Here is a 24,714-nt window from a genome sequence, read left to right on the forward strand (position 1 = left end):
ATCTCAGAAAAAAATTTTGGTCAAAATCGGAGGGGGTCATGGGAAGGCGTTGCACGTATTAAATAAATTAGCTCTCTAGCGACTCTAGTGTTTCTAGTGATTCTGAGACGGAGTGATGATTTTGTTGGGAATATGCTCCCTTCTTTTCCTGTGCCCTTCAGGCTTCTTGTGGGTTGGTTGCCCTTTTGGTGTCTTTTGGTTTCTCGATGTTAAACCCTGATTTTATAAATTGCATGAAGCATGATTGTTGTTTGTTTGTTTCACGTTCCTTTCCTTTTATCTTGCATGTTGGGCACTTCTTGACCCTAACTTTTTGTTCCTTGCACGGTGGTTTCTGGTGAGTGTTGTCCTTCCTTTATTATTATTTTTTTTTGCTTCCAAATTGGTGAAGTGTGCTTGTTTTTTTTTTTTAAAGAAAAGGTTTGCCTGTGTACTGGTCTTAAGGGCCCACTTGACGCTCCCTTGCTCAGTTGTTATTTAGTGCCTTTTTTTTTTATTATTTGCTTTGTTTCAGGTTTTGATGTTGTTTTTCTTCTGGTCTTGACGGAGCCGTTGTCGAAGCAGTTTACTTCTTTTGCTCGAGGACAAGACGCGTTGGACTTGCTGCTGACGTCCCTTACTTCCCTGCTGCTGCTTGCTCTACTTGGCTTCGTTTACCTCGGTGAGTTTGCATTCTGATGTAGTGTGCCCTCTTGAGTGGCACTTGGTGCATCTTAACCTTTTGGATTTTCCTCTTTTCCTTGACTGTCCTGCTTGGTTTTCTATTGCTTTATCGTCATGTTTCGTTTTTATTTGCTGCAGTGATGTGGATTTTTGCGAGGGAATTCCTGCCTGTTGTGCTGGCTGACTTGGAATCGTCGTGTCAATTTGAGCTGCTTCCCATGCTGTGAGTTTGGGCTGCTGATCCTGCTGCTCCTTCTGAGGTGAGTTTGCCTTTTCTATTGCTTTTATCTGGAATTCTATTTCCATTATTTCTTTCATCATTTCCTTTTCTTGAGCCCTCATGCATTCCAACACTTGCTTTACGTATTCTGGATTCTTTTCACTAGTTTTTATTGTTTTTGGGCTTGTGCAGTATATTTCCTCAATGTCTGAGTCATTTTCTTCTAAATTTATGACTTCAATTTCTGATTCCGAAGCTGAGTCCCATGCTCCTAGCAAATTTGTGTATCCTGGGTCTTCAAACCAGCTTAGAGCCTCTTCTTCTTTTCTGAGCTTCTCCGCATACTCCTTCCTTTCTCTGGCTTCTCTTTCTCGCTGAGCCTGAATTTTCTGTTTTCTTATCTTTTCTCTTTGCTCGAGCTGCTCTCTTCTAAATTCTGCGTCCCGTTTTTTCTTTCTAAGTAGCTCCTGGTGTTGCTTTTGTCTTACTTTCCTTTCTTTCTCCTCCTCTTTTTCAAAAAGTTTTGCTAGCGGTGATGTTTTGGTTTGTTTAATTTGCTTGTTATTCTCTTTCAGTGGCGTAATCCGATCCGTATCCGTTGTGAGAGTGTCCTCTGGCTGAAGTGGCGATTCCCTGGCCCATTCTTTGTGGTGGCTGGTTTTGGGTATTTGGTAAGTTTTCTTTACCTTTCCATCCTTCAATTCGCGGGCAGAGTCCTTTTCGTTGGTTCCTTTATGAGCAATCCAAGTTCTGGGGGCCATTTTTGCAGATGTTTTCCGATTTCCGATTTGGTAGCTGAGCTGGGTCTAGATTCGAGTTTGACTTTGATATAAGATGGCGGGCAAGGACAAGATGGCGGCCGGTTGCTTCCGGTTCGTCATAGCAGGCGGTGCTTCCATGGCCGGTTCGACTCATGCTTGGTTCTCCTGTTGCAGGTTATGTGGACGTGACCATTTCTGAGGCGTCAGAGTGCCGATTGCGAGCAGGCGGTGACTCGTAGCTGTTTGTTGACATGGTTGGAGTGCGTCTGTGAAGAACTGAAGCTGGTGACTGCTCTGGGCGTTTGGACTTGAGGACACTGCTTTCAAGTTTTGGAAGATGCTCGGCTACAGCTAGAAGAGGGCTGCTCGATGGTTGCTCGATTGCCGTCGTGGATCAAATGGTTCAAGAAGATCCTCTGTGTCCTGTTGGTGGACGTTCCAACCTTTGCCGTTTCGCGGCTTTCCCGGCGGGACTCTCGGCATCATTGTGGTGTCGGGGTCTCGGGGGCTGTTCTCAGGCTTGGGATCCGGGAGACAGTCTTTTCCATCTGGCCAGTGGAACCGGGTACCGGCGGGCCCCTTTGTGTACGGGGGCCCGGGGTCGTTGCCAGGGAAAGGCCTCGGCTTTATGTCGGGGATAGCCCCCTGGTGCGGCCCCGCCGGCGTAGTTGGGCTGGAAGTTGCCTCTTCCGTTCCCGGCCTGGTTCCGTGACCGGGTCGGGATGTAAGTGGAGTTTTCGTCGGGAGCGGCTCAGTCAAGACTAGTGTTCGAAAATTCCCGGGAACAATCATTCAGGGGAATATTCCCGAGACTTCCCGGGAATTCCCGGGAATATTCCCACTTGGCCGGGAACATTGCTTCATATGAAACCCATCACTTTTGATAAAAGTTAAATTTTTTAATACGAAATTTTTTGATAGAAAACTAATTTTTGATTACAAAACGTTTTGTTTTGTTCCCTTCTGAAAGAAAAATGGAAATACACTCATGTGTTTCATAATTTTTACTTGATACCTTGCGTGTTCTACATTTTCCCTGCAAAAAACCAGCTGTTTTTAGCCATTTTTTAAATTCCCGGGAATTTCCCATTTTTGGGGTTTGATTGTGCCCGGGAACGTTCCCGGGAATACCCTAAATTCCCGGGAATATTCCTACCCTTTAGAACACTAGTCAAGACCAGCAACGCCTCTGGAACGGGCGCCGACCGCAGCACCAGCGTCCGCAGCGCGGCCATGGTGGTCCCGGCCATCGCCGCCGCGAATACTAGCGTGGTCTGCTGGGGCACCGCCAGCGTGAGGCGGATGAAAGCGGAACTCCACTTCGAGAGCGGCTCCGATGGACCAGAAGAAAGCCTCGCAGCGCAGGGCTGGAAGGCTGCTCTTCGCCGCCACCAGCGCCAGCAGCGCCGTCAGGTTGAGAGCTCACCATCGGGTTCTGTGACAGCAAGCTTCACGACAACTGCACCACAAGCGGGTGGCTGGCGGTGATTGCCACAGACCATACCGGAGACCTGGGCAAGGCCAGGCTGCCCTTTCCTTCACCTTTGGTCAGTCGTGCTGGCCCGTTGACATGTCGTCTTTGGTTATTGGATGACTCAGACGTATGTGAGCCAGGCAGCTTGAGTCTCTTCCTCGGAGTTTGGATATGCTGCCAATCTGTCGGTGTGGACTATCATCATGGTATATGGGTGAGCTTCCTTCTGAATTCTTGCGTTACAGTCGTTAAGATACTCACTGTTAAAAAAAAGTCGAAATTTTCAGACTTTTTAGGATGAAGTCAATTTGAAACCCAGTGGTCTGAATTTTCAGACCCCCGGACACTCTGAATTTTGGGACCACCTGTCGTCTGAATTTTCAGACTAGCATGTACTTTGAATTTTACGACTACCAGGTAGTCTGAATTTTTCACCTCGCGGGTTTGAATTCTAAGCCGCCTAGGTTACAAAATTACCACTTTTGTCAGGATGTATATTATGTTTTGGAGATGCATGTTTAAAATTGCTGAGAAACATGGAATGCATGCACTAAATAGAGCAGTTGTAAAACAGCTCTTGTTGTTAAATGTAGCACCCAAAGTTCCGCAAAACTTTAACTAGATATGATATTTTGCTGAGAGAGCTTCCAAAAAAAAAACTAGTCCTCGAATGTAAGACTCCAGAAGATGCAGCTGTAAACACTGGAAAGCAGCATGTTGGATCCAGATGCACACTTTGTGGAAACTTTTTCGGCGCGATGAAAATACTTTGGGGACGAGGATGAAAGAGGAGTGACAAATTTCCAAAACGCCACCCACTCGCTCATCACCCGTCCCTTTAGTTTGGAAGACGCAATATCAGTATAAGGCTACCCCACTTTCACAGCCTGCTGGCCGCGGATTTCGGATGCTTTAGAGTGGTGACTGCACGCACCTAGAAGCAATTTTGGAGCACGGAAAGGCGAAGGCAAAACGGCACTGTACACACTGTGCTGAGCGCCGATGTAACACATAAAACGTTGCTTGACGACGGAGCGTCACAAGAAAGATGACACGCGACGCGGACTTGTATTCGGATGCGATGTGCACTGCTCTGGAGACAAGCTAAAACTGACGCATTCTGTCTAGAAATCCCGAGTGGCCGAGGGATTAAGGGCCCCCTCCTCTCCCCCCGCCCCGCGCAGGTAGGCTTCGGCCGGCACGCCGGTCAGCGGTGATTTTTCCGAGCGCCCCGGCTCGGCTCGGTGTGCCTGGCTCGGCTGGCCCCCGCCGGAGCGGCTCGGCTCGGGTGACCCGGGCTTCGGTCCAGGCCGGAACCAGGGCAAACATGTCGCATCCTGCAGCTACCAGCGGAGTGCAGGCTGATTTTAAACTCAACACTGGACGGCCGTTCGCTTAGCTGAGCAAAAGTTTATTTACTACTGCTCTAGCAATTCAGGGTCCATAGCACCTGAAACGCAGTCATGCCTTATATCAGAAAACACGTAAAGCGTCAATTTCAGACTGCGCAGGATGAAAATTCAGACCTTCTACTACAAATGACTGTTTTAAGACCCCGACGCCGAAAATTTGTACCGCGCCATCCAAATATTCAGACTCTTGAGTCCGAAACTCATTTTTCAGACCACTAGGTGTAAAATTAAGACCAACTGTCTGAAAATTCTGACTCAAGTCTGAATTTCAGATTCAGACCACTAGGTCTGAAAAAATTGGTCTGAATTTTCAGACTTTTTTTAACAGTGCTTAGTATAGTGTAGGGTCCTTCCCATGGTGATGTTAACTTTGGGGAGACTCCTTTAATCCCTCTTGGTCTGTAGAGATAGACCCTGTCTCCTGCCTTGAATGGGGTCAGCATTGCCGTGTTGTCATATCGTTGTTTCATTTTTGTTGCAGCTGATTCTTGCATTTCCCTGACCAGTTCGTGGATTTGGTCCAGGCGCTCTCTGATTTGCTGTGGCATGGTGCCTACGTCCTTCGTCCATGGTGGGCTTCCCTGGTTTAGTGTGAGCGGCGTCCTCATGGTTGTGCCAAACATCATTTCGTATGGAGAGAACTTGTGGACTGGATTCGGCAAATTCCTGTACGCTTGAGCTATGTGAGGTAAATATTTCACCCATTCTTTTTGGACTTTGTTTACAAGCATTGCCAACTGCTGCTTGAGGGTTCTGATCCACCTTTCCACTTTTCCGTTGGCTGAAGGATGAAAGGCTGTTGTTCGATATTTCTTTATCTGGTACAAGTCCATTAATTCCTGGAATAATTGTGACTCAAAGGGTGTCCCTTGATCCGAAAGGATAGAGACTGGTGCTCCGTAAACTGAGAAAACATGGGTTATTAGTGCAGTTGCAATTTCTGAAGCATCATTTTTAACAAGTGGGACTACAACTGGCCAGCCTGAAAATGCCTCTATTGCCACTAATATGTACTCGTAACCTTCTTTTGTTTTAGGTACTTTGCCACAAATATCTACATGCCACCTGCCATGGAGTGTCCCTTCCTTGAATATTTTGAGTGCTGCGTTTTTGGTGGGGTGTCTCGGTTTCTTGAACCTTTGACAAGTGTCGCAATTGGATATGTGTGCTGCTACATCATCGGCCATTCTGGGCCACCAGAAAAACCTACGTAGGTGATTGAGTGTCATTGTTTCACCAAAGTGATTCCCTTCTCCCAAGTTTTGATGGTATTCTCTGACTGTGAATTTTACACTGGCCCTGGGTAATATTAATTGCAGCGTTTCTTTTGCAGGGTCCCCTGTTGGGTCTTCAAACCTCCTGTAGAGTACTCCATTTTGAAGTGTTAAGGAGTTGTACTGGTGCCAAAGTGTTCTGGTGTTGCGCCCAAACTTGATGACATCTTGAAGAATGGCCTTTCTGGCCTTTCTCTACTGCTGTGATAATTTGGGCCAAGTTTTTGTCTGCTCTCTGCAGTGATGCCATCTCTAGTGGTGTTTCCCCTTCAGGTGAGATTGCAGTGTGTAGAATTTCTGTAACCCTTTTATTTTCCTCAACTGTTTGGCAAATGCGACAACTTTCTTCACAAGTTCTCACCTTAGTTGGGTCGGGCTGAGTGTGGTGGTGACAGATGTTGATGGTCATATTTGTGTCTTTGAATACTTTGTAGAGTAGCGGAATTATTTCTAAATTGTTTTCTGGACTTTTGTAATAGTCAAACTCTGGTAAATTCCACTCGGTGATGTTTCTGTTGATGAGCCAGGCTTTCAGGATGTTTAATGCTATTTCTACATCATTAACGTGTGGTCTGTGTTCCATCTTTTCCTTGACAATGAGACTAATGATTGTTTTGTTGTTTCTGTTGTAGGTGCACAGCCCGGGGAATGTTTTGTCTGTGTTCGAGTGGAAGTCTCTTTTGACTTGGTACCACTCTTCGATTTGCCTGGCCAGTGGAGAGGAGAACTTCCCTTCCAAGCTGATTGGGTGAACTACTGGTGCTGTGTTGGGGGCCTGGAGTACTGATGTGAAGACTTCCTGGATTGTTAACCCTTCCACAAGAGTGGAGCTGATGAGGTAAGCTGTTGCGTCCTTAGCTTCGATTTTTGTGCACTTTTTGCAGTTGGGTTCACATGGCCTGTCTGGCCGTCTACTTAGTGCATCCGCATGACTGATGTTAGTGCCTTTTTCATGCACGACTGTGAATTTGTATGGAGACAGCTTTTCTAACCATCTTGCTAGCATGCCAGTAGGGTTTTTGAAATTTTTAAGCCACTGTAGGGCTGCGTGATCTGATTTTACTATGAAAGGTGCTCCTGCTAGATAATGATTGAAGGCTTTTACTGACTCTACCAATGCTAGGAGCTCCCTATGAGTGACACAGTAATTTCTCTGTGCTGGGGTTAATGTTTTAGACCAATAAGCTATCGTTACTTCATTGCCGTCTTGTTCTTGTGTTAGGACTGCTCCTAGGCCAGTGAGGCTGGCATCACAAGTCAACGTGAATGGTCCTTTATCCACGTCTGGAGAACCAAGGACTGGCGCAGTGGTGAGAGCTGTTTTGACGGAGTCAAAAGCTTCCTGACAGTAAGGTGTCCAATCAAAGTGGACTCCTTTTCTGAGTAGTCGGTACAAAGGTGAAACTTTGCTGGCCATATGAGGTACGTATTTGCCATAGTAGGCGGCTAAACCAAGCCATGATTTTAATTCTGAACTGTCATTTGGCTGTGGCCAATGAATGATTTTATCAATTTTATTTGAATCTACTTTTATTCCTGTTTCAGACAGGATGTGTCCTAAGAAGGAAATCTCCTTTTGAAACAACTCACACTTTTTGGCTTTGAGGAGGAACCCTCCAGCCCTGACTCTATTAAGGAAGGCTTCCAGCCGTTGCAACATTTGTTCGAAGTTGTCTCCAGCTATGCAGACATCATCCAGGTAAACAGATACAGTATTTCCCAAATCATTGTGCTTGTTGGGTTCTAAGGCTGGTGTGACTAGTCTATCTGTGACTTGTTGGAATGCCCCTGGGGCTGCAGAGAGCCCAAAACTCAATCGAGTGTATTCAAACTGTCTGTGTGGTAGTCCCAAATCTTCTGGTAAAATGATAGCTGTTTTGGGTTGATCATCAGGGTGTACCTCTAAGTTGTGATACCCGTGCACACTAACTGACTATGTAGGTTTTTCTACGTTAAAGCGTATAATTTTCTGCATTGCTTGCGTACAAAGTTACGCATGCACTTCAGCGCAGAGTTTTCTGCGCAAGCTTACGCACAAAATTAAGCCTTCTTATGAAACGCATGAAATTGTGCACAAGCAGCGCAGAAAAAAGTTCAGTAGTACGTAGAAATTTTCACAGGATTATTCTGCGCTAAAGCGCAGGAAATTCTGCATTTGCCAGCGCAGAAATTATCAATGCGAGAAACGCAGGAAAAACTACCTTCTCATACACAAAAACATCCACAATAATTACAGTTTAATTCAATTCATTTAATTTCTTCACTTTAGAGATACAAAGAATATTCTTACACAGTATTATCTTTGAATTTAGCTGAATACACATAAGATCAAAAATTCTACAGTACTTTATAATTAAATACAGTTCATCTATCTCAATTCGAGGATATTGAGCAAATTTGAATTCGATACCATAAAAAGAACAACAACCTACACCCTGTTTGAAAAATATAGAGAGAAAAGGACTCACAAAAGTCCACAAAAACGACACACTTTGCATTCTACCTACAATTACTTCACTGATCTGTTGTTTTTTTTCTGTTGCATGTGAGAAATCTTGCACGTCCGCTTGCCTGGTGTGTCTGCGAGCCTGCCTTCATGCTTGACTGCTAGTCTGAATGCCAGCCTAGTAGCCTTCCTGCCTGCTTGCTAGTCTTTCTTCTGCCTGGCTGCCTGGGTGGTGTCTCACCGCCTGCCTGCCTGGTGCCTGGTGCCCGCTGCCTGCTGGCCTCCCTGCTGCCCAGCCGTCCTTCTCCCATGTCCTGGACATGGATCAAAAGAATTATCAGAATAAAAAAGCAACCCTTTGTAACCAAAGTCAGTAATAAAACAGAATTTGAAAAAAAAAGCTCTTACCTTGAGAAAGCACACACCAAGACCAAGTAAATAGATAATCTAGGTGACTTAAAAAAGATCTCAACAGAGAGATGTCTCTACAAAAACAAAAGATGCAGCCATGCAAGTGTAACAAAATTACACACACAACTGCATACTCCATTGACTTAACAAAAGCCTGTCAATTAAAAAAAAAAAAATAGATAAGTACAGGAACAAACAAAATATAGCAAACATCACCCCAAATGCCCAACTTGATTAACTTGCCATGAAAGCAGAGGAGCAAGAGTAATGTACGAGAACTGGTTATTCAGTCAATTTCAGGAGACGAGAGGCAGAGTGTGCTGGCATCTCATCTCTTGGCGTGCAATTGCAATTGGTCTCCAGTTGTGTCCTCAGCAGAAGAATTCCTGTAGTTAAAAAAAATGACATGTTAGTTAACTGAATGTAGAAAACACAAACTAAACATTGCATAATGCAGAACACATACCTATTGATTTGATGATTTTAAAACAAATGTGACTTTGCACAGAAAAAGGAAAGAAACAATTATGGTCTTAGTTGACTTGTGAATATCTCAGGAACAGCTTTAGTTTTCATCCCATTAGACAAGACAATCAGTGTGTCTTTGATGGTAAACAACAAGTACAGAAGCAAACTAAAAACATTGAGTTTAATAACACTCATTTATTGTAACTGCAATTAAGGGAGAATAAATAGCCTGCAGAAGAAAGGAAAATTTAGTCCTGATATCAGTAAAAACACTTTCACTGAACAAATATTACTATATGAGAAGCAACTTTACCTTCGCTGCATCAATTTTTAATGTGAAGAGAACACGTTACCAGAGTGCTTGAGTACAAGTTAAATGACAACGCCTTGCAAACGAAGTCAATGATAAATAAAAATTAAAAAAAGAATGTGAATATTCTTACCTTGTGAAAATCCACACAGAAAGCCAAGACAATGAACCAAGTATCCAATTCATGTAGGTGACTACAAACAAAATTTCCCTTGCTTTAAGACCTGGGAAGCAGCCCAGCCATGCATGTGTAAAGCTCTCAATATCATTTTGGCTCCTGCAACATAAAAATAAATATATGATCGAAGGATACAAAGCATACACCACTCCAGCAGAGACAATGATTCTACTTACCATTCAGAGGGAATCTTCGGACTCTTGTTGTGAAACAGGTTTTATCTAATGTAAGCGTCTGCATGCCTGGAGCCTTGCCTGCATCCCTGCAGTCCTGGCTGCCTTGCTGCCTGCTGGCTTGGTTTCCTGGCAGCCTAGGTGGCTGGCAGCCTTCTGGGCTGTTTCTCTCGTGGGTTGTCTACCTGATGACCTGGCTGCCCCCTGGCCCCCAGCCACTTCTCTCCCATGTCAAGCCCTGAACATGGATGCATGGATCTGATAATAAAAAAAACCTCGGATAAATGGTTCTGCATGAAAGAATGACCAGAATTCAAAGACAACACCTCTCGACAAAAGTCAATATTAAATAGAAATCAAAAAGAAAGTTCTTACCAAGAGGGAACACACGGAGACAAGACTTAAAACGAGGTTACCAGCTATAGTTTTCATCCCCATTAGACAAGACAATTTTTGTGTCTGTTGATGAAGCACAATGCGAAGTTTAATCATTGCATTAATTAAGTAAGGAAATTACAGAATCATACCAGTCTGCTCAAGAAAACAGCATTCAATTTGTACAAAACAAACAACTTCATTAACTAAACACAGATCTGCAAATATGAATAGAAAAATATTTTAAAAAACACTATATAGATAGATTAGTAGAGAAACAAAGAAAATATGCCCAACTTGATAAACTTACCATGAAAGGAGAGGAGTAAGAGTAATGTTCGAGAACGGGTTATTCAGCCAATTTCAAGAGACAAGCAGCAAAGTGTTCCCGCATCTCATCTAATGGCCTGCAATTGCAATTGGGCTCCAGTTGTGCCCTCAGCAGAAGAAGATGCTGTGGTTTAAAAAAAATATGACATGTTAGTTAACTGAATGAAGGAAACACAAACTAAACATTGCATGAAGAACACATACCTATTGATTTGATTATTTAAAAACAAATGTGACTTTGCACACAAAAATAAATAAAAATCCTTGTTGAATCCGTATCTTAGGAACAGCTGTAGTTTTCATCCCATTAGACAAGACATTTTTTGCCTCTTTGTTCATTAATCCTAATTAAAGAAGCAAACTAAAATCATTGAGTTTAATAACACCCATTTAATGTAACTGCATTTAAGGCAGAACAAATAACCTGCAGATAAAAGAAAAATTTAGTTCTGATATGAGTTAAAACACTTTTACAGAGCAACTATTACAACATGAGAGGCAATTCACCTTTGATGCATGAATGTACAACATGTAGAGAACATGTTATGAGAGAACTTGAGTACCAAGGGAAATAGATATTGCCTCTGCTGGTACACTGCAAAGCTGAACCTACAAAAGAGTATGTGAAGAATGATATTACAACTCCATGCAAACAAAGTGAACTCTATTATTAATATAAAAAAGAAAGTTGTTGTTTTTACCTTGAGACAACTCTCAGAGCCAAAACTAAGAAACAAGTCCCAAGTTCATCAAAGTGATTTTTGAAAACATTTTCCTTGCTTACAGACCAAGGACACAGCCTGGCATGTATTAAGCTACCACTACCATTATAGCACCTGCAACATAAACATGGACAGAAGATCAAAGAATAAGAAGCAGACATCACTCTAACAGAGGCAATGGTTTTACTTACAGAGCAGAGGGGATGTTTAGTGTCTTGTTGTAAACAGCTTTCATTGTAAGTGTCTGCGTGTCTGGTGCCTGTCCAGGCTGGCTGGCTGCCAGCTGGCCTATGCTACCCTGCCTGCTCGCCTGTTAGTCCGCTAGGCTGGCTGGCTGGCTGCCTGCCTGGCTGGCTGCCTGGCTGGCTGCCTGGCTGGCTGCCTGGCTGGCTGCCTGGCTGGCTGCCTGGCTGGCTGCCTGGCTGGCTGCCTGCGCTGGCTGCCTGGCTGGCTGCCTGGCTGGCTGCCTGGCTGCTGCCTGCTGGCTGCCTGGCTGGCTGCCTGGCTGGCTGCCTGGGCTGGCTGCCTGGCTGGGCTGCGCTGGCTGGCTGCCTGGGCTGGCTGGCTGCCTGGCTGGCTGCCTGGCTGGCTGCCTGGCTGGCTGCTGGCTGGCTGCCTGGCTGGGCTGGCTGGCCTGCCTGGCTGGCTGGCTGGCTGCTGCCTGGCTGGCTGCCTGGCTGCCTGCCTGGCCCTGGCTGCGGCTGCCTGCTCTGCCATGCCTAGCTGCCCCTGGCCCATGCCAGCATGCTCTGATGTATGCCCTAGCACAAGCATGCTCTGATTCATGCCCGAATGGTTCTGCACGAAAAAATGACCAGCATCAAAAGACAACACTTCTCAACTAAAGTCAAAATTAAATAGAAATCAAAAAGAAAGTTCTTACCAAGAGGGAACACACGGAGACAAGACTTAGAACCAGGTGACCAGCTATGGTTTTCATCCCCATTAGACAAGACATTTTTTGTGTCTGTGGATACAGCACAATTATCGAAGCGCAGTTCAATTATTGCATTAAATAATACTTATTTTATAAAACTACAATAAAGGCAGAACAAACAACCTGCAGAGATAAAAGAAATTTAGTGCCGATAACAAAAGAAGAACTATCACTAAGCTACTGTTACAACATGACAAGTAATTTACCTCTGATGCATCAATATTCAACACGAAGAAAAAATTTTATTAGAGAACTTGAGTAGGAGGAGGACAAATGGATGTTGCCTCCGCTGGAAAAGATCATCACCACAAAGCTGAACCTACACCAGAGAATGTAACGAATTAAATTACAACTCCATGCAAACAGTGAACTATAAAGTAATAAAAAACTGAAAGTTGTTGTTTTTACCTTGAGACAACTCTCTGAGTGGAGACTTAGATAAAAGTGATGAGTTCATCTACGTCATTTTTACAAAAAATTTCCTTGACCTGGAACGCAACCTGGCATGTGTTAAGCTGTCACTATCATTTTAGCTCCTGCAACATAAAATTTGTTATTAGATCAAAGGATAAAAAGCAGACATCACCTTCACAGAGGCAGTGGTTTTACTTACAGGCCAGATGAAATCTTTAGAGCCTTCATTAGAAATAGCTTATGAAGCCAACTGTAGCCAGCATCAGAGCCCATAGCTCGCATTTAGCGCTGTCCTTCAAGCTTGGCATAAGCAGCACGACGTGCTGCATTAACAAAAAGAAAGCAATATGTTAAAGAACTAATGAAGGCAAGGCAATCTTAATATGGCAGGAGGAATACTCACTAATAACTCTGAGCAGTTTTGATTCAGTAAGTTAAGAAATGAAATTACAGAATCATATCAGTCCGCTCAAGAAAACAGCATTCAATATGTATAATAGACACAACTCCATTGACTGAATTCAAATCTAAACATATGAAAACAAAAATTAAAAAAAAAATGAAGACAAGTAGAGAAACAAAGAAAATATAGAAACATCACCCCAAGTGCCCAATGTGATAAATTAACTTACCAAGAAACAAGAGAAATAAGAATAATGCCCTAGAACGGATTATTCAGTCAATTTAAGGAGACAAGAGGCAGCGTGTTCTGGCATCTCATCTATTGGCCTGCAATTGCAATTGGTCTCCAGTTGAGCCCTCAGCAGAAGAATATGCTGTAGTTAAAAAAAAATGACATGTTAGTTAACTGAATGTAGAAAACACAAAGTAAACATTGCATTAAGAACACGTACCCATTGATTTGATGATACAAACGTGACTTTGCACACAAAAAGTAAAGAAAAAATAATAATCCTAGTTGACTTTATAAGTTATGTACAGCATTAGTTTTCATCCCATTACACAAGACAATCTTTGTGTCCTTGTTCATTTATCATAATTAAAGAAGCAAACTTGTAACATTACATTTCATAACACTCATATAATTAAAGCGCATTTAAGGCAGAACAAATAACCTGCAATTAAAAGAAAAATTTAGTTCTGATATGAGTTAAAACACTTTTACTGAGAAACTATTACAACATGAGAGGCAATTTACCTGTAATGCAGCAATGTACATGTAGAGAACATGTTATCAGAGAACTTGAGTACCAAGGGAAATAGATATTTCCTCCGCTGGTACAGAACATCACGGCAAAGATGAACCTATACATTAGAATGTTCATAATTACTTGCAAAATACAGTCCATAATGAATAAAAATCAAAAAGAATGTAAATGGTTTTACCTTGTGAAAACACACAAAGAGCGCCAAGACAAAGAACCAAGTATCCACCTCATGTAGGTGACTAGAAAAAAGAATTTCCCTTGCATACAGACCAGGGAGGCAGCCATGCATGTGTAACTCCACTTCCCACACAACTTCATTTACTGGACACAAATCTGTAATTCAAATATAAAAATGACAAGTTAATTCAATAAGTGTAGGGAACACAAGCTAAACATTGCATGAGGGACTCATACCTTCGAATGAGATGATTTTATAACAAGTATGAGGTTTCAAAGACAAAGTAATGAAAAATAATAATCTTTGTTGATTTTCAAATATCTTGGAAACAGCCATAGTATTTATCCAATAAGACAAGACAATTTTTGTGTCTTTGTCGAGTAAACATAATTAGCAAATGAAATTTTAATCATTGAATTAAATTAGATTTATTTTCTGAAACTGCGATGAAGGCAGAATAAATGACCTGCAGGGAAAAGAGAAATTTAGAGCTGGTATCAGTGGGAACAGTTGTGCTAAGCAACTGATACAACATAAGGAGGGTACTTACTTCTGATGCGTCAAAGTTCCATGTGAAGAGAACATAAAATCAGAGTACTTGAGTACGAGGGGCAATATAGATGTTGCCACTGCCACAGCTCCAAGGGGCAAGAGGGCGAAAGTTAGAAACAGAGGACACACTTAGAAGTGCATAGTCTGAGAGATCATCTTTAGTAACTTGGTATGCATTATACTTGCCGCTCAACCCAACAAGTTTCCATGGTTTCACAAGAAAATACACTGAATTCTCAGGTGCAACATAGATATCTGATATTAATGAAAACTTGGGTTCTTCTCCAGCAAAAACTAGAAACAGTCCAGGCCGGTATTCTTCACCATGGATAGTGACCTTCTTCGTATCAACAAAAGCAGAAATACCAGCTTTGACAAAAAGTTCCTTATGAATACTATTTTCAGGGGTAAGGTTTGATTCAGGCTTGTATTCGACAGAAGTGGACTCATCATCATGCAACAAAGACCAAAGGTGGCTCAACTGGAACATTTGGGCCATCGTTTTGGGTGGGTTTTTAAAGTTGCAACATATACTGGCATATTGCCGAAAGAGCTTGAGGCAGGCCTCAAATTTGGCACACCACAATCTGACAATTGGGCCTTTTTTCCTTTGCTGTTCGGCATAATGTTTTAGATGATGGAGTTTATTAAATAAATGGACTTTCAGAGGTTTCTTCCTTCTCCGACGTCTTTGTTGTGGCTGTTGTTGTCCTTCCTGAGGCTGTGCTTCAGCCATAGGGACCACTTCATCTACATCAGCTTCAGGACCCACATCATCTTCATCAGCTTCAAGGCCCTCCTCATCTACATCAGCTTCGTTTTCTTCTTCTCCGCCTTGATTGCTTTGATCTGCTTCTTCTTCCTCTTCATTAGGGTCTGGGGCATCAACATAGAGAGACTTAAACATGTCAATCAATCTGAAAATCAGTGTATCTAAGTGGTCCAAATCATAATCAGTAGTTTCGAAAGAGAAAACAATTTTCATAATGTCTTGAGTCACAAATATAACCTCCATGTGAGGATCACCCTCTGCAACACAATCAGCTACAAGAAAAGGAAATGCACGCATTAAGCACCACATTTGGGTTCCAGTCTGTTTAGGCTTGTCGTGACCAGTCAACATATTCAGGGTGAAGTTGGGAGATGGCTTGTTCTTGCTATCTGGGATGCCGTATGAAAAAGATGCTATTCTCATATTAAATTCTGGAACAGTCAAAGCCTTTCTAATGTATATGATATTTCTTAAAACCATCTTGAGAACTGCAGGGACAACGCCTTCAAGGAGGTCATGAAATGCATCAAAAACAGAGCCATCCACACAATGGAAGTAAGGAACTTCATTCAAGCAACACTCTTCTTTAACACCATATTGAGTGGAAAGTTTGGGCACCTTTATTACTTCAACAACTTGCTTGTCATGATTTTCAGGTGTTCTCAATTCAGCTTCCAGATTACCGTCAAGCCTAAAAAGGGGGCGGCTGATCATACAAACTCTGCAGAAGAAGCGAGCAGCGGGAGATAGGAAGCCAAGCAGTTGATGTGCTGCAAGGGTGTCTGCTGCCACAGTTACAAGAACAGCTCTCATGATTAGCTGTTGTCCATCAATTTCGATGACAACTCCATCTTCAGACCCCAATTTTTTCATATCTTGGACAAATTTGTAGAGAACCTTTTTGAATGCACCAGGCTTCTTCAAATCATCAGCATACGCCAAAGCAAGAAGATGAATAGAGGAAAGTTTTGACTTCAGATGAGCTGGTCCATTTAAAATTTGAAAGAAGAACACACCAAGTTTGTGAATTATCGTTTTAGATCCCAAGGCGGAAGCAATTTCCAGATCATCATAAAATAGACATATCTGAAGCGCTTTGGGGTACTTGGTCAGGAGAGGGTGGTTTTCAAAGTCAGATCCATCCATCCATGATTTTAAAACACCACTCTTCTTGCGAATGTAGTCTTGGAAAATGTTGTCACGGTTTTTCTTCTGAGAAAGAACTAACTTTAAGGTGTCAATTATTGACACAGATTGAAATGATTCAGTGACTTGGGTTGGGACATATTCATTTGTTTTAGGATCAAGCCGATTGTCAATCCGTGTGTCAAGAAGACACTCTTCAGGTCTTACAAGTCCATACTTTTCTTCAAAATAATCCAGTTGTTCGTCAGTTGTCTTCAACCCGCTGAATGGATTTTCAATTTTGTGCACTTCATCTAAAAGATTCACAATATCTGATGCTGGAATTCCTCGATCCTTCAAAGATGAAAACAATTTGTTCTTCACTATATTAGTTTGTGCAATGAACAGTTTCTCATAAGCTTTTTGAAACCTTTCAATAGCTACACCTGTCAATCTTGCAGTGGACCGCAGTTCCATAATAATATTAGCAGCAACAGAAGTTAGATCAACAACGGGATAAGGGTTGCACACCTCCGCTGCTACTTCTTCTGTCACTTCTACCAAATGTTGCGCATTATCAGAGTCACTATCTTGAGAGATACTTGTAAGCACATCATTCTCTTCTTGTTCTTCAACATTGGATGAGGTTGAGGTTGGTTGCTGGTCAGCAACTTCATCTTGAACAATATTGCTACCACTGGCACCATCCTCCAAACTGCCCTCTGTATCATGATCATGTTTCAAGTGCCGAATCAAAGAGGTTTTGTGATCGAAGGGTAGACTACATACACTACATCTAAAAATGGCAATGCCACCATGGCAGTTGCGATAATGAAGGTTGATGGAATCAAGTACAAAAATTTTCCCTAGAGTGGGACATTCAGCACAACTGAACTCAAGAGATCTTTTAGGCATCTTGAACACCTGGAACAAATTAAAAAGATTGGTTCATAAATACAGTAGTATGGAAATTAGAGCTGCTCCACAAAACATCAAATACAAAGAAAAAGTAATAGAAATACAAGTACCTGTGCCTGGAAGCCAATAGTCACATGAAAACACTGTCAAGACCTCATCAAAACGTTTCATAAAAATCAGAGATACGAATGGTAACTTGGTTCAGCACAACTGAATTCAAGAGATCTTTTACGCATCTTGGACACCTGGAACAAATTAAAAAGATTGGTTCAAAAATACAGTAGTATGGAAATCAGAGCTGCTCCACAAAACATCAAATACAAAGAAAAAGTAATAGAAACACAAGTACCTGTGCCTGGAAGCCAATAGTCACATGAAAACACTGTCAAGACCTCATCAAAACCTTTCATAAAAAATCAGAGATATGAATGGTAACCTGGTTGAACCTGAAACATAATTCTCATTGAACAGCACTTAAGACCATACGACATGATTTTAAGCATGCACCTACTAAAGTTAACTCACCAACAGTTGAAATTTCCTTATTTTTTTTCGACGGAGTCGAGGGAGTCCAGTGTACAAGACGACTTAGGTTAACTGCTGATGAAACAGAAATCGAGCTCCACCGCATTCGAAGACAAACACTGACACGCAAATACGTTCACACATCTGCCGATGGTTTCTGAAACAAGTCAAATCACGAGACTTCTGTTATTCACAAATTCTGTAGTGAAAACTTTGAAATTGGTGTATGCTGACTTCAACAAACACACACACATAACTACACACACATGGCGAAAACGCCGGAAGAGACACCGTAAACGACTCACCGCCTTCCATAAGATTCAGCCGACGGAAAGGACCCCAATCTTGCACACTCAGAACATTGAAACAGTGGAACAAAAGCTATGTCACGGAAAGGTTTTCATTGAAAAGCGCAGTGAAAGAGACCTTTTTAAATTATTTCCAAGAGAGTTCAAAATTATTTACGAGAGAAACTATGCCTTTAGTCGAGGCAAAATTTATCTTCTTAGTTATGTTTGCCGGGCTACGGTTGGCAAACCTGGCTCATTAACCGCTACGCAAACGAGCGACTTTTGAAAAGGTGACAGTTATCAGCTGGTCTGAATGTAGGACGGATTAATGAATATTTAGTATTACTTTTAGTATTTACCATGTCAGTGGAGGTCAAAGTGTGTGTGGAAGGCCGAAAGGTAGCTTTAGACATTGAGCCCAATGATATGAAGGGTTTAAAGAAGGAATTTGATGAGTGGTGCGAAGACGACGAAGCCATGGTACGAAGACGCCAAGCATACGCTCCTATTTTTTTCATGACAAATATAGATTCTGATCAGAAAACGGAAATCAAAAGAAAATATAATTTCAAAGGAGGTGAAGAGATTTATGTCAGTTGGACACCCCTGCAACTTGAGGTAATTGATCCAACATCGCACAATCAGTTTTCGATTCCCTTGGGGTTGTGTTTTGTGAAACAATTTTCACTATTATGGCAATGTTATTTCTTTCTTTCAGGAACCATCCGCCTCTGAAAGACAGGGTACTTCAGGTTCTACTCGACAACTGCAACTTGAGGTAATTGATCCAACATCGCACAATCAGTTTTCGATTCCCTCAGGATTGTGTTTTGTTAAACAATTTTCACTATTATGGCAATGTTATTTCTTTCTTTCAGATACCATCAGCCTCTGAAAGACTCCCTTCAGGTTTTACCCAACAACTGCCATCTGTGAGTAGGATTTCAACACCAATCAAAATTTCGGAGGGTCCAAGTGATTTTCTGTCAGCAGAAAGTTTGAATTATAAAGTAAGATACAATGAATAATTGTCCTGGTTTGTTTTTGTTTTTTCACTTATTCTGTTATTGTAATACAAGTGATTGTTTGCAGTCTACAATCTTTGGTGTTTCAACCAACAAAACAGTGCCAGATATCGTTGAATCCAAAGACTTGTCTCAGTCTCTGTCTAGCAGCAGCTTTGATTCAGATGTAAGTACACGAGTATTGTGACAAGTATTACAATGATAAAAATAAAAGAATTAACATTAAAAATTAATTTTGTCCAGCCTGTTGATGAAAGTGAAGATAATGAGGACTATGGAGAGGTAAGAGAATACTTCACAGATGCTCAATGGGCAAGAATTCCAAAATATTTGAAATCCAGGGAAAAATCCAGATTTGAACTACATGAGCATCAAAATAAGGAGGCAAAGAAAGCGGATCCTAGTATGTACACAAAAATTGAAGTTACAAAAGTATAAAACTGAGTTTGAGCACAGGCAAATAACTGGTTTTCTTTTTGCAGATTTCAACCTTAAACCGTTTCAACCAGACGTAATGCTGAAAGAGCTTGGAAAACACAATAAAAGGAAGAAAAGCACTAAAAGTAAACCAGGCAGCAAACAGAGATCAGTTGAGAATGGAAAACCATTTCAGTTCCATAATACAGCTGGAAAGAAGGAAACTAGAACACCTCTCAAGTCTTTGGGAAGCAACTCCCAACCATCGCAATCTCATTCAGATCAAGTCATAAGGTTGAGTTCCAAAACTCCTCAACCAGGGCCATCTACAGGAAATAGGGACTCTTTTGATCATGAAGAACTTTTAAAGCTTAAACCTACTCTGCCTCATGTGAGTCCATCATTTTATGTTTCATTTGTCCCTTGATTTCATTTGAAAATTTTGAAGTTATATTATTTAAAGGCAACGGTTTTATTTTGCAGTACGATATAGGTGCCATTTTGCAAGAACTGTACTTGGAAGGAAATGACAAACTGAAGGAACAAATAGACAAACTAAATCGAGATGGGATACTCTATAAAAATGATAGGGCCTCTATCGTAAGGCTCTTAACACGACACCTCTTCTACAAAATTGCTAAGTACAGAAAACACTATCACAAAGTGATGTCCCTTCAAATTTTAATGAATTAGCTACTTATATTTTTATTTGTGTAATTTCAGTCAGCCAACAGATGTATCGGCAGATATGCGTGAAGGACTGGCAAAATCCATAGTCCTGGAGTATCCTAAGTTTCAAGTTAGGTCAGATGGCGTCACTACCTATCCTTGGGTACGATTTGAAATTCAGTTTTTTCCTGCCAAGATGTTCCAATAATTTTAAAAGTGCGTAACACAGACTTATTTTTTCAGAACGCTCTCTTTGAGAGGGGAAATGGTAGAGGCTGGATTGCCAATTCTGCACGATCTATTCAGAGCAAATTTAGGACACGTAAATCTAAAAAAAGGAAATCTTCTGCTACAGTTTCTGTTGATGTGGATGACCCTGCACCCTCAGTCACAAATCAAGTAAAAATAAATATACTCAAAGCATGCTTCTGCTGAATGACCACTGCTGCTAATTTTCATGTCTCATTTTATCTTTCACTCTTACAGGCTATTGAATCAATGGCACTCTTAATGCCGGGGAGGAGTGAAAAATCTACAATCATTAACGGAATGAAAGGCACTTTTAAGATTCGACAAAATGACAGGAAAAATCAGATGCCTGTAGGTCAGATGCTGAAAAAATATCCCCATCTGATAAGTTATGATGGTGAAATTGTGAGTATATCTGCTTACTACTGCTGAGTGCTTGGAAGTTTATTTAACTTACCTCAAGCTTTCTGAAATGTTCAACATTATCATTCATTGATGCTTTTGTGTCAGCTTCAAGAGGAATACAAGTTACTGCACCCCTCGTCAAATGATCTTTGCAAAAATTTTTTGAAGCACATACCGGGCATACTAACACTTCCAAGCTGCAGTGCAACAATTCCATTCGAGGATGGTAAGTGTTAAGAGAATTGTCTAAATGGCAAATATTTTTATTACTAATGAACACAACTTTTTAAATACTTTGCAGACTCGATAAAAGCACTGGTGCTATTGGCCAACAGTCTTCCTAGAGATAAGAGGTCTAAAGGAGACCCTAAAAGCAAAAGCCTCAATTTTGATTTGAAGGATTTGATAGAAGTGGTGCAGGTACCTTTCATCTTTCTCTTGACTTTAATGAAATTACCTGTTTTGAATTGCATATACATTTGAAAAGTTTCAAAACATTGTCATTGTTTTCTTTCAGCTTGGACAAGACATAGACTTATTTGTCTGTGACAAAATTGAAGAAAGTGAGAGCTCGATCCAGCCGTATTTGATTCTGGTGAAAAGCCCCCTGTATAATAACATTACAAGATTTTTTTTGGTATTGGATCAAAAAGCAATGCAAATTGCAAGTGGGTCTATCATGAAAGCAATTGACGTGCTTTTCAAATCATACTTCGTGTTCAATGTGCAGTATCCTCTCGGGTGGAGAAACACCTTCCACTTCTTGGCTACCTGCTTTGCTAATGTCTTTGAACAAGGTCAGAAATCAAGGCCTGATATTGTGACTCCATCAGAGCAAGAGCTCCTGAAGAAGATAAGCTTAAATTGAATTCAATTAGAGTTAACTTGTGCCTCTGCCAAGTATTCTATTTTTGTTCTATTCTTATGTTATTACACTCTCTACTTTTTAATTAGAATTTATATAAATTCTGTATATACATACTTATTTGTCTCTTGTTACAATACTAAATTCTAATGGACAAATTGTTTACAAAAAAATAAAAGAGACAAGGCTTCAGCAGAGAAAGACCTATTTTAATAACCTGTAACTATTACAAAAATTTAAAGCACCAACACATGAGAAGGAACTTCAACAGTACACTAGCTATTGCCTAATATCCTTTTTCCGGTTTGTTGCTGTGTTGGGAGCATCTGCAAAATAATAACAAAATGGGTAAAGAGAACAGAAACCAAAACTAAAGGAGGGAGTTATGTCCAACAATAGTTAGACAATCTTACCTCAGAAGTAGCCTTGATTCCTTCGAATTTCTCTTGGTAGCAGAGGCAACATACGGTCAATTGTAGATTAGATTGGTTGAGTCAAGTAAAAGTCATAGCCGATTTAACGGTGAGCTGTAACAGAAATCCAAAACACTTAAACAAATCAGACATGAATCAACATTTAAATCATGCAAAATGAAACACATTTCATTTGATTCAGAATTCCATGCAAGTTGCCCACTAGAAACAGCAATGATAACTAATGCGGCTCTGAATCTGACCTCACTCGAATACAATGCCCAGCCTTGGCAACAATAAAACAAGCATGGATACCTATGGAAACGGATCCCTGCCTCATGTGAAGGTTATGGCAGCCTACTCTATGCATAAATAGGAAAATATACTCACTTTAATACACCTGCTGGCATGCTCAGACCTGGGCGATATTGACCAAAGCTGCAACGGCTGACAGGAAAGCTGTTGGTGATTCATGGTGAGAATAGTTTCTTTTTAGTAAGAAAGTATTCCATTTTCTTGCGTATTGTCATTTACCTGAAACCAAAGCAACCATGTATAAGACAGGACAAAAGAAACAAAGAGGTCATAGCCAGCTACTGCTGGAGTTTAGGTTATTGATAACATAATATAGCTATTGCAAGCAAAAGAGGAAGTCGTCAATTTTTAATGAAGGAGTGCTACAAAGGAAGGAGCAGAATCTTCACAGAGAAATAGTCAGATAAAAACACAGTACTTCAGAAACTAGGAAGAAATAATTATCAAAGTCAAAAGAAGTGATAAGATAGGCAAGCATGACCACAAGGCCACAGAGACAACCAGGACTCGGCGAATGGCGTGACAAGATTAGTTAACAATTAAGAAAATAATTGATCTGGCGTAGGGAAAGGAGGTGCAAGTTCATCACAGAAGAATTCATGGGCTGTATGCCTCTGCCGGCAAGGCCTGTGAGCAGCCAACCAGTTGTTTTGGTTTGCATGTTTACATCCACCTTCCACTTTTGCCTTCTGCTGGGGTACTGGGGTTCAGCGAAAATGCAAATACGAGTTGAAGTCGTAGCAATGAGAAAGCGAGAGCATGCTCTGCACAAATCAAGATAGTGGAAATGTTTACCCACGCTCTTCTCCAGATGATTTATCCAATTTATCAATCGGTGGCATCAATCAAGAACGGCAAATTGGAGATTGGCGCACAATTTCTCATAGCAGCAGATGATGGCACCCCTCCCTACCACTCCCCTCTCCTCCAGGAGAACGAACGAACTGCAGATTAGCATTGCAATTGCAATTGTATCCAGTCAATTTGTTGTTCTTTCAATGTATCGTTGGGACTTTCAAGTGTTGTGAACTTTTCTACGTGCCCATGGCATTGTCTATCATTAAAATGGAAGAAGCAGTGATAAACGTGTCTCAAATGCCGGCTGTGTCTCCTACTCCCACCTGTTGGAGGGCCCAGAAAACACTACGGTGTAGTAGTCAACAAGGTGTCAAAGGGAGGTTATCACTTAGGATCAGCCCTCTCCACTCCAGCCCAACCAAGCACCCTGCTACTGAATGTTCACCACCCTCATCGAAGTCTGGTGAGGAGGAATGTTAGTTTCTAAAACCTGTTACTGGCTGCAAAGATTTCAGTGCCTCGGAAAGTCTATCAAGGAATATTTTGTTGCCCCTGCAGTGAGTCAATCTAGATGAGAATAGGATACAGAAATGCAGGAGTCATTATGCATGATTGTCTAACAGAAACAGCTACATGTAGTGTTGTGATAGGCTGAATATCACTCAGTTCCTTATGGACATTTGTCATTTTTATTCCATTAGTTATGGGCATTCGTCACTTTGTTAAATTATGGAAGGACATTCTTCATTCTGTCAAGCTGTGTATGAGCACACCATACAATATGAGAGTGTATGTATTTACAGATAACTATTAATTGCCTCTTTGTTGTTAGAGTTCACAAGAACCATACATTTTCTAAGTTCCTTTGTGTAGGTTTTTCTGCGCTAAACACGCACAAATTTCATGCGCTAAATTGCACAAATTTCATGCGCTAAATTGCACTTATCCATGCGTTTGGTACCAAATGTTCTCCTGCGCAAGCTATGTACAAAATTGTGTGCGCAATCATGCACAAATTCCTACGCATCCTTATGTAGGTTGATATTGTACGCTTTAATGCACAAAATTGTGCGCAATTGTGCACAAATGTAAGTGTGCGTTTGTTACGCAGGAAAAAAACCTACATAGTCAGTTAGTGTGAACATTAAGTGCAGGCGAGATTTTGTTCTGAGAGGACTCTTGCATGACTTTCTGGCTTCTCTAAGTCTACCAATCGACTATTAGCTTCTTTCAATTTCTTCTCGGACCTTGCCAACCTGGATTTATACTGTGAGCGACTCTTAGTAATTTAGAGGCGTCATCAGACAAGCCATCTCTCGACACCAGCTTCTTTCAGGACTGACAGTTTTGAAACTCGTTGCTGAGATATCTTCTGTGCTATTGCAGCTACATTCTTGCTCTGTGATGACTTTGGAGGTGGATTTTCTTCTTGGGCTGCATCTTTGAAGGCCGATTTTCTCC

At 41.4% G+C, this 24,714-nt stretch overlaps 2 protein-coding genes and 2 long non-coding RNA genes across 5 annotated transcripts; 1 reads left to right on the top strand and 3 right to left on the bottom strand.

Annotated features, from left to right (window-relative positions):
• Positions 1-639: 639 nt before the first annotated feature.
• Positions 640-1,644, bottom strand: LOC117644211 (GRB10-interacting GYF protein 2-like). The gene has a single exon (XM_034383477.1). The coding sequence runs from the start codon at positions 1,642-1,644 to the stop codon at positions 640-642; it is 1,005 nt and encodes a 334-aa protein (XP_034239368.1).
• A 1,314-nt stretch (positions 1,645-2,958) lies between these two features.
• Positions 2,959-7,498, top strand: LOC117644583. The gene is made up of 7 exons (XR_004587669.1): positions 2,959-3,332; positions 5,012-5,218; positions 5,567-5,740; positions 5,864-6,077; positions 6,437-6,642; positions 7,027-7,226; positions 7,350-7,498. It is a non-coding gene; the product is annotated as an uncharacterized LOC117644583 (long non-coding RNA).
• Positions 7,499-8,908: 1,410 nt separating this feature from the next.
• LOC117645092 lies at positions 8,909-13,583 on the bottom strand. 2 transcript variants are annotated; one of them, XR_004587702.1, is made up of 11 exons: positions 13,423-13,583; positions 13,201-13,344; positions 12,972-13,095; positions 12,768-12,891; positions 12,563-12,690; positions 12,361-12,473; positions 12,101-12,277; positions 9,794-10,048; positions 9,573-9,716; positions 9,128-9,358; positions 8,909-9,047 (listed from the first exon to the last, which is right to left on the bottom strand). It is a non-coding gene; the product is annotated as an uncharacterized LOC117645092 (long non-coding RNA). The 2 variants fall into 2 exon arrangements; XR_004587703.1 differs by lacking the exons at positions 12,101-12,277; positions 12,361-12,473; positions 12,563-12,690; ... (2 more) ...; positions 13,201-13,344; positions 13,423-13,583 and adding exons at positions 10,166-10,383; positions 10,476-10,615.
• Positions 13,584-14,246: 663 nt separating this feature from the next.
• LOC117645090 lies at positions 14,247-17,642 on the bottom strand. The gene is made up of 3 exons (XM_034385008.1): positions 17,632-17,642; positions 14,466-17,288; positions 14,247-14,381 (listed from the first exon to the last, which is right to left on the bottom strand). The coding sequence occupies exon 2, from the start codon at positions 17,277-17,279 to the stop codon at positions 14,505-14,507; it is 2,775 nt and encodes a 924-aa protein (XP_034240899.1). The 5' UTR covers positions 17,280-17,288; positions 17,632-17,642; the 3' UTR covers positions 14,247-14,381; positions 14,466-14,504.
• Positions 17,643-24,714: the final 7,072 nt, after the last annotated feature.

This window comes from Thrips palmi, unplaced genomic scaffold (genome assembly GCF_012932325.1).
Source record: "Thrips palmi isolate BJ-2018 unplaced genomic scaffold, TpBJ-2018v1 HiC_scaffold_18, whole genome shotgun sequence".
Classification (NCBI taxonomy): domain Eukaryota; kingdom Metazoa; phylum Arthropoda; class Insecta; order Thysanoptera; family Thripidae; genus Thrips; species Thrips palmi.

Excerpts from the sequence above, each read along its gene's own strand:
- LOC117644211 (XM_034383477.1), bottom strand. The coding sequence starts at position 1,644 with ATGGCCCCCAGAACTTGGATTGCTCATAAAGGAACCAACGAAAAGGAC.
- LOC117645090 (XM_034385008.1), bottom strand. The coding sequence starts at position 17,279 with ATGCCTAAAAGATCTCTTGAGTTCAGTTGTGCTGAATGTCCCACTCTA.